At 38.5% G+C, this 18,269-nt stretch overlaps 1 protein-coding gene across 1 annotated transcript in view; it reads left to right on the forward strand.

Annotated features, from left to right (window-relative positions):
- The window catches only part of CDKL4 (cyclin dependent kinase like 4), a 31,272-nt gene extending 24,213 nt beyond the window's left edge, over window positions 1–7,059 (forward strand). Inside the window, exon 10 of the mRNA XM_053695173.1 lies at window positions 6,577–7,059. Within this exon, the coding sequence (XP_053551148.1) occupies window positions 6,577–6,678 (102 nt within the window). The 3' untranslated portion in view covers window positions 6,679–7,059. The remainder of the gene's footprint in view (window positions 1–6,576) is intronic.
- Window positions 7,060–18,269: the final 11,210 nt, after the last annotated feature.

An 18,269-nucleotide genomic window follows, 5' to 3' on the forward strand; every position in this document is an offset into this window, starting at 1 on the left:
GCCACAGAACCAAAGGACCCCTGAAAGGAACATTCCTCCAATTAATGAGTAGAAAATACCACCACTTTAATTCAACTCTAGTTCAAAATATTATTGTTCTCAGCCAGGGATCATTTCTTTCATGTAATTGGCAAGAGTCCATGAGCTAGTGACATATGGGATATACAATCCTACCAGGAGGGGCAAAGTTTCCCAAACCTCAAAATGCCTATAAATACACCCCTCACCACACCCACAATTCAGTTTTACAAACTTTGCCTCTTATGGAGGTGGTGAAGTAAGTTTGTGCTAAGATTTCTACGTTGATATGCGCTTTTCAGCATTGTTGAAGCCCGATTCCTCTCAGAGTACAGCGAATGTCAGAGGGACGTGAAGGGAGTATCACCTATTGAATACGATGATTTCCCTAACGGGGGTCTTTTTCATGGGTTCTCTGTTATCGGTCGTAGAGATTCATCTCCTACCTCCCTTTTCAGATTGACGATATACTCTCAAATTTACCATTACCTCTACTAAAGAACTGTTTTAGTACTGGTTTGGCTATCTGCTATATGTGGATGGGTGTCTTTTGGTAAGTATGTTTTTATTACTTAAGACACTCTCAGCTATGGTTTGGCACTTTATGCAACTTATATAAAGTTATAAAAATATGTATTGTACTTATATTTGCCATGAGTCAGGTTCATGTATTTCCTTCTGCAGACTGTCAGTTTCATATTTGGGAATATAAACACTTTAAGAAATTTGTTTCTTACCTGGGGTTTAGTCTTTTTTCAATTTTGACTACTTTTGCATTTGCGGGTATTAGGCCCGCGGGTGCGTCAAATGTTAGACTTTATTGCGTCATTTTTGGCGCGAACTTTTTTGGCGCGGGAAATTACGTTTTTTGACGCAACTTCGTCATTTCCGGCGTCATACGTGACGTCGAGACCTTTCACACGGCGGCGTCATTAGTGACACAAGTGTGTCATTTCCGGTCAATTTTGGCGCCAAAAAAGTTTACGTTACGTTGTGCGTCATACTTGGCGCCAATTTTTTCATTATTTCAATACCCCATTCATGTTTGCCTCCTGCTTTCTTCTATCAAGAGGCCTATGCATTTGCATTTTTTCCCATTCCTGAAACTGTCATTTAAGGAAATAGATAATTTTGCTTTATATGTTGTTTTTTCTTTTACATTGAGCAAGATGTCCCAATCCGATCCTGTCTCTGAAGTTTCTGCTGGAACATTGCTGCCTGACGTCGGTTCTACCAAAGCTAAGTGCATTTGTTGCAAAATTGTAGAAATTATTCCACCGAATGTCGTTTGTAATAGTTGTCATGATAAACTTTTACATGCAGATAGTGTTTCTATCAGTAATAGTACATTTGCCAGTTGCAGTTCCTTCAACTTCTAATGTGCATGATATACCTGTAAATTTCAAAGAATTTGTTTCTGAATCTATTATGAAGGCTTTGTCTGCATTTCCACCTTCTAATAAACGTAAAAGGTCTTTTAAAACTTCTCATTTAGCTGATGAAATTTCAAATGACCAACAACATAATAATTCATCCTCTTCTGATGAGGATCTATCTGAAACAGAAGATCCTTCCTCAGATATTGACACTGACAAATCTACTTATTTATTTAAAATAGAGTATATGCGTTCTTTATTAAAGGAAGTGTTAATTACTTTGGATATTGAGGTAACCAGTCCTATTGACGTTCAGTCTAATAAACGTTTAAATGCTGTTTTTAAACCTCCTGTGGTTTCCCCAGGTATTTTTCCCATTCCTGATTTCTGATATGATTTCTAGGGAATGGAATAAGCCAGGTACTTCCTTTGTTCCTTCTTCAAGGTTTAAGAGATTGTATCCTTTACCAGCAAAATCTATAGAGTTTTGGGATAAGATCCCCAAAGTTGATGGGGCTATTTCTACTCTTGCTAAATGTACCACTATTCCTATGGAAGATAGCACTTCCTTTAAGGATCCTTTAGATAGGAAGCTTGAATCTTATCTAAGGAAGGCCTATTTATATTCAGGTCATCTTCTCAGACCTGCTATTTCTTTGGGTGATGTTGCAGCCGCATCAACTTTCTGGTTGGAAAATTTAGCGCAACATGAATTGGATTCTGACATATCTAGCATTGTTCGCTTACTGCAACATGCTAATCATTTTATTTGTGATGCCATTTTTGATATTATCAAAATTGATGTTAGATCCATGTCTTTAGCTGTATTAGCTAGAAGAGCTTTGTGGCTTAAATCTTGGAATGCTGATATGACATCTAAATCTAGATTACTATCTCTTTCTTTCCAAGGTAATAATTTATTTGGTTCTCAGTTGGATTCTATTATTTCAACTATCACTGGAGGAAAAGGAGTTTTTTTGCCTCAGGATAAAAAACCTAAGGGTAAATCTAAGGCTTCTAACCGTTTTCGTTCCTTTCGTCAGAACAAGGAACAAAAACTCAATCCTCCTCCCAAGGAATCTGCTTCCAGTTGGAAGCCTTCCTCAAATTGGAATAAATCCAAGCCATTTAGGAAACCAAAGTCTGCCCCTAAATCCGCATGAAGGTGCGGCCCTCATTCCAGCTCAGCTGGTAGGGGGCAGATTAAGGTTTTTCAAGGATTTTTGGATAAAATCTGTCCAAAATCATTGGATTCAGAGCATTGTCTCTCAAGGGTATCGAATAGGATTCAAAGTAAGACCTCCTGTGAGAAGATTTTTTTCTCTCACACATTCCTGTAAATCCAGTCAAAGCTCAGGCTTTTCTGAAGTGTGTTTCAGATCTGGAGTCTTCAGGGGTAATCATGCCAGTTCCTCTTCAGGAACAAGGTTTGGGGTTTTATTCAAACCTATTCATTGTACCAAAGAAAGAAAATTTGTTCAGACCAGTTCTGGATCTGAAAATTTTGAATCGTTATGTAAGAGTACCAACTTTCAAGATGGTGACTATAAGGACTATTCTGCCTTTTGTTCAGCAAGGACATTATATGTCCACAATAGACTTGCAGGATGCATACCTTCATATTCCGATTCATCCAGAACACTATCAGTTTCTGAGATTCTCTTTTCTAGACAAGCATTACCAATTTGTTGCTCTTCCATTTGGCCTAGCAACAGCTCCAAGAATCTTGTCAAAGGTTCTGGGTGCCCTACTATCTGTAATCAGAGAACAGGGTATTGCTGTGTTTCCTTATTTGGACGATATCTTGGTACTAGCTCAGTCTTTACATACTGCAGAATCTCAAACGAATCAACTAGTGTTGTTTCTTCGGAAACATGGTTGGAGGATCAATTTACCAAAAAGTTTCTTGATTCCTCAGACAAGGGTCACCTTTTTAGATTTCCAGATAGATTCAGTGTCCATGACTCTGTCTCTAACAGACAAGAGACGTTTAAAATTGGTTGCAGCCTGCCGGCTCCTTCAGTCTCAGTCATTCCCTTCAGTGGCTATGTGCATGGAAGTTTTAGGTCTCATGACTGCAGCATCGGACGCAATCCCCTTTGCTCGTTTTCACATGAGACCTCTACAGCTTTGTATGCTGAATCAATGGTGCAGGGATTATACAAAGATATCACAATTAATATCCTTGAATCCCAATGTACAACACTCTCTGACATGGTGGATAGATCACCATCGTTTGGTTCAAGGGGCTTCTTTTGTTCGCCCAACCTGGACTGTGATCACAACAGATGCAAGTCTTTCAGGTTGGGGAGCTGTTTGGGGGTCTCTGACAGCACAAGGGGTTTGGAAATCTCAAGAGGCAAGATTACCAATAAATATTTTAGAACTCCGTGCAATTCTCAGGGCTCTTCAGTTCTGGCCTCTACTAAAGAGAGAACCGTTCATTTGTTTTCAGATAGACAATATCACAACTGTGGCTTATGTCAATCATCAGGGTGGGACTCACAGTACCCAAGCTATGAAAGAAGTATCTCGGATACTTGCTTGGGCGGAATCCAGCTCCTGTCTAATCTCTGCGGTACATATCCCAGGTGTAGACAATTGGGAGGCGGATTATCTCAGCCGCCAGACTTTACATCCAGGGGAGTGGTCTCTCCATCCAGATGTGTTTTCTCAGATTGTTCAAATGTGGGGGCTTCCAGAGATAGATCTCATGGCCTCTCATCTAAACAAGAAACTTCCCAGATACCTGTCCAGGTCCAGGGATGTTCAGGCGGAAGCAGTGGATGCGCTGACACTTCCTTGGTGTTATCAACCTGCTTTCATCTTCCCGCCTCTAGTTCTTCTTCCAAGAGTGATTTCCAAAATCATCATGGAACAGTCTTTTGTGTTGCTGGTGGCTCCAGCATGGCCACACAGGTTTTGGTATGCGGATCTGGTTCGGATGTCCAGTTGCCCGCCTTGGCCACTTCCATTACGGCCGGACCTTCTATCTCAAGGTCCGTTTTTCCATCAGGATCTCAAATCATTAAATTTGAAGGTATGGAAATTGAACGCTTAGTTCTAAGTCATAGAGGTTTCTCTGATTCAGTGATTAATACTATGTTACAAGCTCGTAAATCTGTCTCTAGGAAGATTTATTATAGAGTTTGGAAGGCTTACATTTCATGGTGTTCTTCTCATAAATTCTCCTGGCATTCTTTTAGAATTCCTAGAATTTTGCAGTTTCTTCAGGATGGTCTGGATAAGGGTTTGTCTGCAAGTTCCTTGAAAGGACAAATCTCTGCTCTTTCTGTTTTATTTCACAGAAAAATTGCTATACTTCCTGATATACACTGTTTTGTACAGGCTTTAGTTCGTATTAAGCCTGTCATTAAGTCAATTTCTCCTCCTTGGAGTCTTAATTTGGTTCTGAGGGCATTACAGGCTCCTCCATTTGAACCTATGCATTATTTGGACATTAAACTACTTTCCTGGAAAGTGTTGTTCCTTTTGGCTATCTCTTCTGCTAGAAGAGTTTCTGAGCTATCTGCTCTTTCTTGTGAGTCTCCTTTTCTGATTTTTCATCAGGATAAGGCAGTTTTGCGGACTTCTTTTCAATTTTTACCTAAGGTTGTGAATTCTAACAACATTAGTAGAGAAATTGTTGTCCCTTCTTTATGTCCTAATCCTAAGAATTCTTTGGAGAGATCCTTACATTCTTTGGATGTGGTAAGAGCTTTGAAATATTATGTGGAAGCTACTAAAAATTTCAGGAAGACTTCTAGTCTATTTGTTTTATTTTCTGGTCCTAGGAAAGGTCAGAAAGCTTCTGCTGTTTCCTTGGCTTCTTGGTTGAAACTTTTGATTCATCAAGCTTATTTGGAGTCGGGTCAAACCCCGCCTCAGAGAATTACAGCTCATTCTACTAGATCAGTCTCTACTTCATGGGCTTTTAAGAATGAAGCTTCAGTCGATCAGATTTGCAAAGCAGCCACTTGGTCCTCTTTGCATACATTTACTAAATTCTACCATTTTGATGTATTTGCTTCTTCGGAAGCAGTTTTTGGTAGAAAAGTTCTTCAGGCAACTGTTTCAGTTTGATTCTTCTGCTTTTGATTTAAGTTTTTTTCTTTTCAAAGTGAAAATAACTTATTTTTTGGGTTGTGGATTATTTTTCAGCGTAATATGGCTGTTTTTATTTTATTCCCTCCCTCTCTAGTGACTCTTGAGTGGAAGACTCCACATCTTGGGTATTGATATCTCATATGTCACTAGCTCATGGACTCTTGCCAATTACATGAAAGAAAACATAATTTATGTAAGAACTTACCTGATAAATTAATTTCTTTCATATTGGCAAGAGTCCATGAGGCCCACCCTTTTTATGGTGGTTATGATTTTTTGTATAAAGCACAATTATTTCCAAATTTCCTTTGTTGATGCTTTCTACTCCTTTCTTTATCACCCCACTGCTTGGCTATTCGTTAAACTGAATTGTGGGCGTGGTGAGGGGTGTATTTATAGGCATTTTGAGGTTTGGGAAACTTTGCCCCTCCTGGTAGGATTGTATATCCCATATGTCACTAGCTCATGGACTCTTGCCAATATGAAAGAAATTAATTTATCAGGTAAGTTCTTACATAAATTATGTTTTTTTTTTAAGATAGCATTATTAAGCAGTTTTGCATTTTGCACAGAAGTTGATTAATCTTCCTTAGAAAAAGAATATTAGGGTATAAATATTTCAATATTTAAAATAACATTCAAGTTTTTCATAATTCTATAAGATACACAAATATATAAGAAGTTTCAGAACAATCCAGGGACACACTTAAGTATGTTTTTCTTATCTCCCTTGCTATGGCCAATTAGGGACAGATATCAATGAGCTCCAGCACTGATCAAGTAAAATTATAGGGGCAGAACAGTCAAAAATGTTCGGTTTTCCATCTAAGAGCGAAGGTTTAAATTTTCAAAGGGAAATTAGAAAAATTAATGTGCATTGCTTTTAAGAACTACTCAATTTGAGTTGATTTTTTAATGTCCCTTTAAGATATTTTTATATTAAACAGATCTATGCATTTTATTAACCAACTAGAACTTTAGTGAGCATTATTTGTTGATATTTTTGTCCACCTGCACTTTTGGGGCTGATAACAATGTGAAGTGTAAAACATCTAGAATTGTTTTCTTCTTTCAGAGCCAACTTTTGCCTCATATTCCTGGAAACGGAGCTTCGCCTGCACCAGAGGGTAAAAACAAGCCGCGTGCCTTAAAATTCGATCATTTCCCAAATATATAATGTCTCCCCCTTCATTATCTGGACTAAAGGGAGTCCGAATAAGCGGTTGCTGAACAGGAAATTAAATAGGTGAATGAGCTGTGGCATTAAGGACAAGTCGCCAAATAACTTTTGCCACCTCTGCTGGGCTGCAGCCCCGGGTTTGATTAACAAGCTTCGATCTGTGAACAGTCTGCACAAATAACTTCCATCAAGAAACAATTTCAGAGCAATACTTTACCACGTTTTATGCAACAGAACAGCCATTTCCTGAGTACATTTTGAAGATGCTGAAAAGGAATCTTAGGGTTTAGCAAAAATCTACATAATTCTTGTTTTATAAACTAGGACAAAACTTGAGCATTTTAATCAGGAGGATGTGTAAATAAAAACATAAATCAACTTTTTGTTTTCCCATTTGTCACTGAAATTGAAAATTATATTATGCCTGTAAAACGCAAACATTTTCTATGAATATGCTGGGAGAAGCCTTAACACCCTATGAAAGAGAGGCTGGGAAGCTATGAATCTGATTGCGCAATGGCAAAACCATCCTTAAAGGATTACTTTCTGTTATAATTTTTAAGCTAAACAACTAACATATTAAAGTTAATAAACATTAATTAAAACCTACTGACCTATATTTTCTCCAAAACGAAGTTTCATAACGTTCTAAAAGTTATATCTTGTATTCGCCGATGATGTCACGTTATCCTGCCCACTATTTTCAGCACTGTGTGTTCAAAATACTTAAACCAATAACTTTGTGTTTAAAGCGCCATTTTGAAACCTAGGTATTGTAAACGGATTGGTACAGAGCAAAGGATACCCACGGAGTGGGTTTGGAAAACAATTAAATTTGCAGACAAGATTTCTGATATACGGTAGAGATATGTTAATGTAATGCTATTGATAAAAAGTGTATTTGGGGTAGTTAGTTAGTAACAGGCATAGAAAATATTTACTTACAGTGGCCCTTTAAATTGATATGAAACCCAAAATGTTTCCTTCACAATTCAGATAAGCACAGATTTTTAAACACCTTTCCAATTTACTTCTATTATCATTTTTGTTTAATTCTCTTCATATTCTTTATTGAAGCAGAAAAGCACTACTGAGGGCTAGCTGAACACATCAGTAAGCCAATGACAAGAGGCATACGTGTGCAACCAAAAATCAGCAGATAGCTCCTAGATCCTGAGCCTACCTAGGTATGCTTTTCAACGAAGAATGGCAAGAAAACTAAGCAAATTACATAATAGAAGTAAATGTTAAAATTGTTTAAGAGTCTTAGCTCTATATGAACCATGAAAGGAAAAACAATGGGGTTATGTCCCTTTAACTGCCCCCATCTATGAACATATTGCTATGAATTGGTGTGTAAAGTGTGTATGGTCATTTTTCAATCATTAACACTCATACTGGTATGAAAAGAGCTACAGCGTAATGTGTACAAGGTTACTTGCCTGGCATTATTTTGTAAACTGCCATTTCTCCAATTGGATTACACCATGCAGTTCCCAAAAGACGTTCCAGAACTACCCATTTTTTCCTTTGAACCTTCTGGGTTACCCTTACCAGCTGACTCCTCCTCTTTTTTAAGATAAAAAAATTCTAGTGTAAAAATAAAACGAGCACACACATTGTTAGAGACGTAAAACCTAGAAGGCAGGCAATTATATGTAAGGGCACTATTTAAATGGGACAGTACACTGTAAAATTGTTTTATATTAGTGTATTTTCAATGACTTGTTATACCAGCTGCAGAAGATAAAATGTAAGAGAAATTGCATTTTCAGGTTTGTGTATATGAAGTAGCTGGTTTTGTGCTTTTAAACCCCAGCCTATTACAATGGGTTGAGCTTCAGGTAATATATCTCATATTATCACTTTGTGTACACACACTTGCTTCCTTATCTTATATTTGTCTGGAAAACTAAAGCTCAATACATGGAGAGAACAATGGAAAAGGATCATTTTATTACTTAAAGGGACACTGAACCCACATTTTTTTTCTTTCATTATTCAGGTAGAGCGTGCAATTTTAAGCAACTTTCTAATTTACTCCTACTATCAAATTTGTCTTCGTTCTCTTGCTATTTTTTTTTTAAAATTTTTATTTATGACCAATAAAGGGTACAAAGTTACAAATTGCATCATCAGCCCACCTTGCAGAGTGAGCTAAAAAGGCAGATATAACAATAAAATAAGCTGCGATTTCATACATTAACATACATGTAGCTTTGAGAATTTTCAATGGATCGACAAGTGTTCTAATAGATATGGGTTTGTACCACAATATTGGGGTTTTTAATATTATTAAACTTAACATAAAATACCAACACACAAATCAAACAAGACGTACCCAGTCCTATCAAGAATAATACTGAGAGACTTAGCACGAGTAACAGTCTGACTGAACAGTGCCCAAATCTACGTCCATAGAAGGTTTTCAAAAAGGTATGGGAAGCAGGGATAGGCACGAGCCAAGGCTGTGGCGGACATTTTCTAAAGTAAAGACCTTTAGTGAAGGACACTAAGGTACATTTACAATTAAAACTATTTTATATTGCTGAATTTTATTATACTGATGCAGATACCACTGATCCTATAACCAGCCCTTGTCTGGCTATACCCATGTGCCAGTGTCACTACTGTGTCATTATATAGCGCTGGGTGTTATTATACTGATGCAGATAATACTGATCCTATAAACAGCCCTCCTCTGGCTATACCCATGTGCCAGTGTCACTTCTGTGTCTTTGTATAGAGCTGGGTGTTATTATACAGATGCAGAAGATACACATCCAGTATTTCACTCAGGCTTTATTTATTCCATAACTTATCACCCAATATTGCTAGCAGTCTCTTGACAAGCCACTCATTTTATTCTCACTAAATATTTTCCCTTTCCTATTATTTAATCAGAAAGAATAGATATACTAAGGTTATGAATCACAACCTTACTATATCTTTTCTTTCTATTTAAATACTACTTAGAATAAACCTCAGGTGCTGGTTAAAGGGCTTTACCTTTGCATATAAAGCTCCAGGGATACAGTGGCAGCTTGCTTCTTGAATCTTCCCTCTCTCTCTGTCTCACTCAGAGTCATTTTCAGGTACTAAGCATCATCATGTGGGAATGGCCACAACCCTGCAAAACGTGGCGCCGCATGTGTTATGGAGGAGTCAGGACCAGTATTCATCTGTCTTACTCCTCTCACCCCACAGCAAAATGGGCGGCGGACACTGCAAGGGCCAGTCACGGACACCAGTGTCCGTGTACGGACACCTTGCCTATCCCTGATGGGAAGTCAGAGTGGGGTGCTGAGCGGTTTTCCTAGGCAACTGAGCTACATAGTATAATGATGAAATCTATGCTGTCAGTATGATGCAGTAGCTGGAAAGTATTAATACTGATTCATGTAATGCGTCACTTTGTGGAAATACAGGATTAGTCATTATCGATAGTTCTCCATTATTAAAACAGATATAAACATTAGGTAACTCTTCATGTCTTAAAGTACAAGAAAGTTAGACAAAAACTGCACATACCATTCAGACAACCCTTATACGTAATGAGAAAGCGGAGCCTAGATAGGGTAAAAAAAAGGTGCTGGCTGCCCCTTCTCTTTCCCCTTAAATAAAATAGTGATATAACACTGTAAAATAAGTGGCAAAAATTAAAAACTAACACAAAACAACAGCAAAACCATGCAGTTACTATGCCAGACTCAGCTCTGAACAGTTGCTCTAGTATGATTCCGCTGTCTGTCGGGAGTCCATTGCTGCTAGGTAAACCGACACATTTTCAGTTAAGACCCGACCGATATTAGAGAGCAGGACCTGCAAAGAGCCATCCACAATGTGATACGCAGTATGAATAAATGAGTAAGACACGTGGGAAGCGGAACCCACATAGCAAAACCAAAGCAGCTCTAAACCAAGGGAGCCTATCCTAAACTATAAATACAGTGAAACAAGCGTAGCATAACAATTTGCAAGCAAGTTGTATCTGGTTGCATTGAGAAAGATGATCACACATGTCCCCAAACAGTGCATCCAGATGAGTTTTTCTATGTGTCCGTTTCAGCCGACTCCAGTGGCAAAGTAGTGCCTCAGTGCCTTCTCCCTAATGGCTATTTTCCAAATCAGTCGATGCAGACAGTTGTAAAAAAAAAAAAGTCCAGAGTGTTTGGCAGGGGGACCCATGCCCTCAGTGAGTTGCGAGCTGGTAAGGAGTTCACAGCAGTGCAAGCAGATCTCTCCCTCATGCATAGTCCAGGAGCCACAGACCGTGTCAGGGAAAATGCTGACAAGGTCTTAGTACTGAAGACTCGTTGAATGGCTGCATGCAGACCCTCCATGGCATTCTGCACAACCCGAGGAGATAAGAGATTGTCGGGTCTGACTATATGTGAGGATCGATCTTCCACGAGATAAGCTGTAGGTTTCCCATGCATGTCTAATAGCAGTGGTATGGTGACATCACAGGGTAAGCCAGACTTCTTCAGATTGGAAATAAGTGCGCTCCGTGGCTCTGAGTCATAATAGCCAGGTTGTTCAGTGTCTTGATCTTTTTCTGCAATGTCGGTACTTGTATTCTGTATAGCAGCTTACACAGTTTTTCACAGCTGTAAAGTAGTTTTTTCCAGCCTGGGAGAGAGAATTGCGAATATCGCAGTGGCCATCTCATTCTTGGAATCCATTGCTTTGTGGATGACTGAGACCGCTATATGCCGAGTCAATTAGACTATGTTTAGTTATAATGCCTTCCGGGATAGAAGAGTTGGACTTCTATCTGCTAACTGCGAAGTGTTCCCGGACAGCTTGCCTGTCAAGGGAGAGGCAGATGGCATTGATAGATGGCTGTTAAAGGGACAGTCTAGTATAATTTAAACATTATTCAGATAGGACTTTTAATTTTAATCATCTTTCCAATTTACTTGTATCATCAAATTTGCTTTTTTTCTCTTGGTATTCTTAGTTTAAACTAAACATAGGAAGGCTCATATGCTAATTTCTAAGCCTTTGAGGGCTGCCTCTTATCACATGCTTTTTAAATCTCTTTTCAACACAAAGAGACAGAAAGTACACGTGGGCTATATAGATAACACTGTGTTCAGGCACAGGGGGTTATTTAAGATTTAGCACAAAACAATGCTAAATTTAAGACAATAGATAATAAACAGTCACAGTCATGTGATCAGGGGGCTGGAAGAAAGTTCCTAGATACAAGGTAATCACAGAGGTAAAAGGTATATTAATATAAGTGTGTTGGTTATGCAAAACTGGGGAATGAGTAATAAAGGGATTATCTATCTTTTTCTTTTTTTTTTTAAATAATTTTTTTTATTGAGGTTATTGACAAGACAATATCGAATAAACATGTTACATAAGTATTCAGAAACATTCTTTTAAACTATGACAATGCTTAGGAGTTCAAAATTATACTATAGCCACATATAGGTAAAGATTTATCATAAGAAAACCCAAAGCAACATCTCTATATTCACATGTAACAGGCAAAACTGAAACCTCATTTTTAACTTTATAGTGTTTCCTCTCCTAATAGAAGAAGCCACTTTTGGACTCCTGTCATCTAAAATGATATCTAGAGGAAATAGAGTGGTAGAAATAGTCTATCTTGAACCCATAACAAATTAGAATAAAATTTTCATCTGATTTAAAGAAGGTAGTATGGGGTGCGGTACAATAGGGGTTGTTGTTAATTAAAGACATATAGTGCTGTTAAGTAAGAACTATGATAGGGATGCGGCATAGAAAAACATAATTTATGTAAGAACTTACCTGATAAATTCATTTCTTTCATATTAACAAGAGTCCATGAGCTAGTGACGTATGGGATATACATTCCTACCAGGAGGGGCAAAGTTTCCCAAACCTTAAAATGCCTATAAATACACCCCTCACCACACCCACAAATCAGTTTAACGAATAGCCAAGAAGTGGGGTGATAAGAAAAAAAGTGCGAAGCATATAAAATAAGGAATTGGAATAATTGTGCTTTATACAAAAAAAAATCATAACCACCACAAAAAAGGGTGGGCCTCATGGACTCTTGTTAATATGAAAGAAATGAATTTATCAGGTAAGTTCTTACATAAATTATGTTTTCTTTCATGTAATTAACAAGAGTCCATGAGCTAGTGACGTATGGGATAATGACTACCCAAGATGTGGATCTTTCCACACAAGAGTCACTAGAGAGGGAGGGATAAAATAAAGACAGCCAATTCCTGCTGAAAATAATCCACACCCAAAATAAAGTTTAACAAAAAACATAAGCAGAAGATTCAAACTGAAACCGCTGCCTGAAGACTGCTTCAGAAGAAGAAAATACATCAAAATGGTAGAATTTAGTAAAAGTATGCAAAGAGGACCAAGTTGCTGCTTTGCAGATCTGGTCAACCGAAGCTTCATTCCTAAACGCCCAGGAAGTAGAAACTGACCTAGTAGAATGAGCTGTAATTCTTTGAGGCGGAATTTTACCCGACTCAACATAGGCAAGATGAATTAAAGATTTCAACCAAGATGCCAAAGAAATGGCAGAAGCTTTCTGGCCTTTCCTAGAACCGGAAAAGATAACAAATAGACAAGAAGTCTTACGGAAAGATTTCGTAGCTTCAACATAATATTTCAAAGCTCTAACAACATCCAAAGAATGCAATGATTTCTCCTTAGAATTCTTAGGATTAGGACATAATGAAGGAACCACAATTTCTCTACTAATGTTGTTGGAATTCACAACTTTAGGTAAAAATTCAAAAGAAGTTCGCAACACCGCCTTATCCTGATGAAAAATTAGAAAAGGAGACTCACACGAAAGAGCAGATAATTCAGAAACTCTTCTAGCAGAAGAGATGGCCAAAAGGAACAAAACTTTCCAAGAAAGTAATTTAATGTCCAATGAATGCATAGGTTCAAACGGAGGAGCTTGAAGAGCTCCCAAAACCAAATTCAAACTCCATGGAGGAGAAATTGACTTAATGACAGGTTTTATACGAACCAAAGCTTGTACAAAACAATGAATATCAGGAAGAATAGCAATCTTTCTGTGAAAAAGAACAGAAAGAGCGGAGATTTGTCCTTTCAAAGAACTCGCGGACAAACCCTTATCTAAACCATCCTGAAGAAACTGTAAAATTCTCGGTATTCTAAAAGAATGCCAAGAAAAATGATGAGAAAGACACCAAGAAATATAAGTCTTCCAGACTCTATAATATATCTCTCGAGATACAGATTTACGAGCCTGTAACATAGTATTAATCACGGAGTCAGAGAAACCTCTATGACCAAGAATCAAGCGTTCAATCTCCATACCTTTAAATTTAAGGATTTCAGATCCGGATGGAAAAAAGGACCTTGAGACAGAAGGTCTGGTCTTAACGGAAGAGTCTATGGTTGGCAAGATGCCATCCGGACAAGATCCGCATACCAAAACCTGTGAGGCCATGCCGGAGCTATTAGCAGAACAAACGAGCATTCCCTCAGAATCTTGGAGATTACTCTTGGAAGAAGAACTAGAGGCGGAAAGATATAGGCAGGATGATACTTCCAAGGAAGTGATAATGCATCCACTGCCTCCGCCTGAGGATCCCGGGATCTGGACAGATACCTGGGAAGTTTCTTGTTTAGATGAGAGGCCATCAGATCTATCTCTGGGGGCCCCCACATTTGAACAATCTGAAGAAATACCTCTGGGTGAAGAGACCATTCGCCCGGATGCAACGTTTGGCGACTGAGATAATCCGCTTCCCAATTGTCTACACCTGGGATATGAACCGCAGAGATTAGACAGGAGCTGGATTCCGCCCAAACCAAAATTCGAGATACTTCTTTCATAGCCAGAGGACTGAGTCCCTCCTTGATGATTGATGTATGCCACAGTTGTGACATTGTCTGTCTGAAAACAAATGAACGATTGTCTCTTCAGAAGAGGCCAAAACTGAAGAGCTCTGAAAACTGCACGGAGTTCCAAGATATTGATCGGTAATCTCACCTCCTGAGATTCCCAAACTCCTTGTGCCGTCAGAGATCCCCACACAGCTCCCCAACCTGTGAGACTTGCATCTGTTGAAATTACAGTCCAGGTCGGAAGAACAAAAGAAGCCCCCTGAATTAAACGATGGTGATCTGTCCACCACGTTAGAGAGTGCCGAACAATCGGTTTTAAAGATATTAATTGATATATCTTCGTGTAATCCCTGCACCATTGGTTCAGCATACAGAGCTGAAGAGGTCGCATGTGAAAACGAGCAAAGGGGATCGCGTCCGATGCAGCAGTCATAAGACCTAGAATTTCCATGCATAAGGCTACCGAAGGGAATGATTGAGACTGAAGGTTTCGACAGGCTGTAATCAATTTTAGACGTCTCTTGTCTGTTAAAGACAAAGTCATGGACACTGAATCTATCTGGAAACCCAGAAAGGTTACCCTTGTTTGAGGAATCAAAGAACTTTTTGGTAAATTGATCCTCCAACCATGATCTTGAAGAAACAACACAAGTCGATTCGTATGAGACTCTGCTAAATGTAAAGACGGAGCAAGTACCAAGATATCGTCCAAATAAGGAAATACCACAATACCCTGTTCTCTGATTACAGACAGAAGGGCACCGAGAATCTTTGTGAAAATTCTTGGAGCTGTAGCAAGGCCAAACGGTAGAGCCACAAATTGGTAATGCTTGTCTAGAAAAGAGAATCTCAGGAACTGATAATGATCTGGATGAATCGGAATATGCAGATATGCATCCTGTAAATCTATTGTGGACATATAATTCCCTTGCTGAACAAAAGGCAATATAGTCCTTACAGTTACCATCTTGAACGTTGGTATCCTTACATAACGATTCAATAATTTTAGATCCAGAACTGGTCTGAAGGAATTCTCCTTCTTTGGTACAATGAAGAGATTTGAATAAAACCCCATCCCCTGTTCCGGAACTGGAACTGGCATAATTACTCCAGCCAACTCTAGATCTGAAACACAATTCAGAAATGCTTGAGCTTTCACTGGATTTACTGGGACATGGGAAAGAAAAAATCTCTTTGCAGGAGGTCTCATCTTGAAACCAATTCTGTACCCTTCTGAAACAATGTTCTGAATCCAAAGATTGTGAACAGAACTGATCCAAATTTCTTTGAAAAAACGTAACCTGCCCCCTACCAGCTGAACTGGAATGAGGGCCGTACCTTCATGTGAACTTAGAAGCAGGCTTTGCCTTTCTAGCAGGCTTGGATTTATTCCAGACTGGAGATGGTTTCCAAACTGAAACTGCTCCTGAGGACGAAGGATCAGGCTTTTGTTCTTTGTTGAAACGAAAGGAACGAAAACGATTGTTAGCCCTGTTTTTACCTTTAGACTTTTTATCCTGTGGTAAAAAAGTTCCTTTCCCACCAGTAACAGTTGAAATAATAGAATCCAACTGAGAACCAAATAATTTGTTTCCCTGGAAAGAAATGGAAAGTAGAGTTGATTTAGAAGCCATATCAGCATTCCAAGTCTTAAGCCATAAAGCTCTTCTGGCTAAGATAGCCAGAGACATAAATCTAACATCAACTCTAATAATATCAAAAATGGCATCACAGATGAAATTATTAGCATGCTGAAGAAGAATAATAATATCATGAGAATCACGATTTGTTACTTGTTGCGCTAGAGTTTCCAACCAAAAAGTTGAAGCTGCAGCAACATCAGCCAATGATATAGCAGGTCTAAGAAGATTACCTGAACATAGATAAGCTTTTCTTAGAAAAGATTCAATTTTTCTATCTAAAGGATCCTTAAACGAGGTACCATCTGATGTAGGAATGGTAGTACGTTTAGCAAGGGTAGAAATAGCCCCATCAACTTTAGGGATTTTGTCCCAAAATTCTAATCTGTCAGGCGGAACAGGATATAATTGCTTAAAACGTTTAGAAGGAGTAAATGAATTACCCAATCTATCCCATTCCTTAGCAATTACTGCAGAAATAGCATTAGGAACAGGAAAGACTTCTAGAAAAACCGCAGGAGCTTTAAAAACCTTATCCAAACGTATAGAATTAGTATCAAGAGGACTAGAATCCTCTATTTCTAAAGCAATTAGTACTTCTTTAAGTAAAGAGCGAATAAATTCCATCTTAAATAAATATGAAGATTTATCAGCATCAATCTCTGAGACAGAATCCTCTGAACCAGAAGAGTCCAAAGAATCAGAATGATGGTGTTCATTTAAAAATTCATCTGTAGAGAGAGAAGATTTAAAAGACGTTTTACGTTTACTAGAAGGAGAAATAACAGACAAAGCCTTCTTTATGGATTCAGAAACAAAATCTCTTATGTTATCAGGAACATTCTGCACCTTAGATGTTGAGGGAACTGCAACAGGCAATGGTACATCACTAAAGGAAATATTATCTGCATTAACAAGTTTGTCATGACATTTAATACAAACAACAGCTGGAGGAATAGCTACCAAAAGTTTACAGCAGATACACTTAGCTTTGGTAGATCCAGCAGGCAGAGGTTTTCCTGTAGTATCTTGCAATATGTAAGAGAAAAAACAACATATAAAGCAAAATAGATCAAATTCCTTATAAGACAGTTTCAGGAATGGGAAAAAAATGCCAAACATCAAGCTTCTAGCAACCAGAAGCAAATGAAAAATGAGACTGAAATAATGTGGAGACAAAAGCGACGCCCATATTTTTTGGCGCCAAATAAGACGCCCACATTATTTGGCGCCTAAATGCTTTTGGCGCCAAAAATGACGCCACATCCGGAACGCCGACATTTTTGGCGCAAAATAACGTCAAAAAAATGACGCAACTTCCGGCGACACGTATGACGCCGGAAACGGAAATGAATTTTTGTGCCAAAAAAGTCCGCGCCAAGAATGACGCAATAAAATGAAGCATTTTCAGCCCCCGCGAGCCTAACAGCCCACAGGGAAAAAAGTCAAATTTTTGAGGTAAGAAAAATAAGATAATTAAAGCATAATCCCAAATATGAAACTGACTGTCTGGAAATAAGGAAAGTTGAACATTCTGAGTCAAGGCAAATAAATGTTTGAATACATATATTTAGAACTTTATAAATAAAGTGCCCAACCATAGCTTAGAGTGTCACAGAAAATAAGACTTACTTACCCCAGGACACTCATCTACATGTTTGTAGAAAGCCAAACCAGTACTGAAACGAGAATCAAGAGGAAATGGTAAATATAAGAGTATATCGTCGATCTGAAAAGGGAGGTAAGAGATGAATCTCTACGACCGATAACAGAGAACCTTATGAAATAGACCCCGTAGAAGGAGATCACTGCATTCAATAGGCAATACTCTCCTCACATCCCTCTGACATTCACTGCACGCTGAGAGGAAAACCGGGCTCCAACTTGCTGCGGAGCGCATATCAACGTAGAATCTAGCACAAACTTACTTCACCACCTCCCTTGGAGGCAAAGTTTGTAAAAACTGATTTGTGGGTGTGGTGAGGGGTGTATTTATAGGCATTTTAAGGTTTGGGAAACTTTGCCCCTCCTGGTAGGAATGTATATCCCATACGTCACTAGCTCATGGACTCTTGTTAATTACATGAAAGAAAG

The sequence above is a fragment of the Bombina bombina genome, chromosome 11 (assembly GCF_027579735.1).
Source record: "Bombina bombina isolate aBomBom1 chromosome 11, aBomBom1.pri, whole genome shotgun sequence".
In the NCBI taxonomy this organism is placed as follows: domain Eukaryota; kingdom Metazoa; phylum Chordata; class Amphibia; order Anura; family Bombinatoridae; genus Bombina; species Bombina bombina.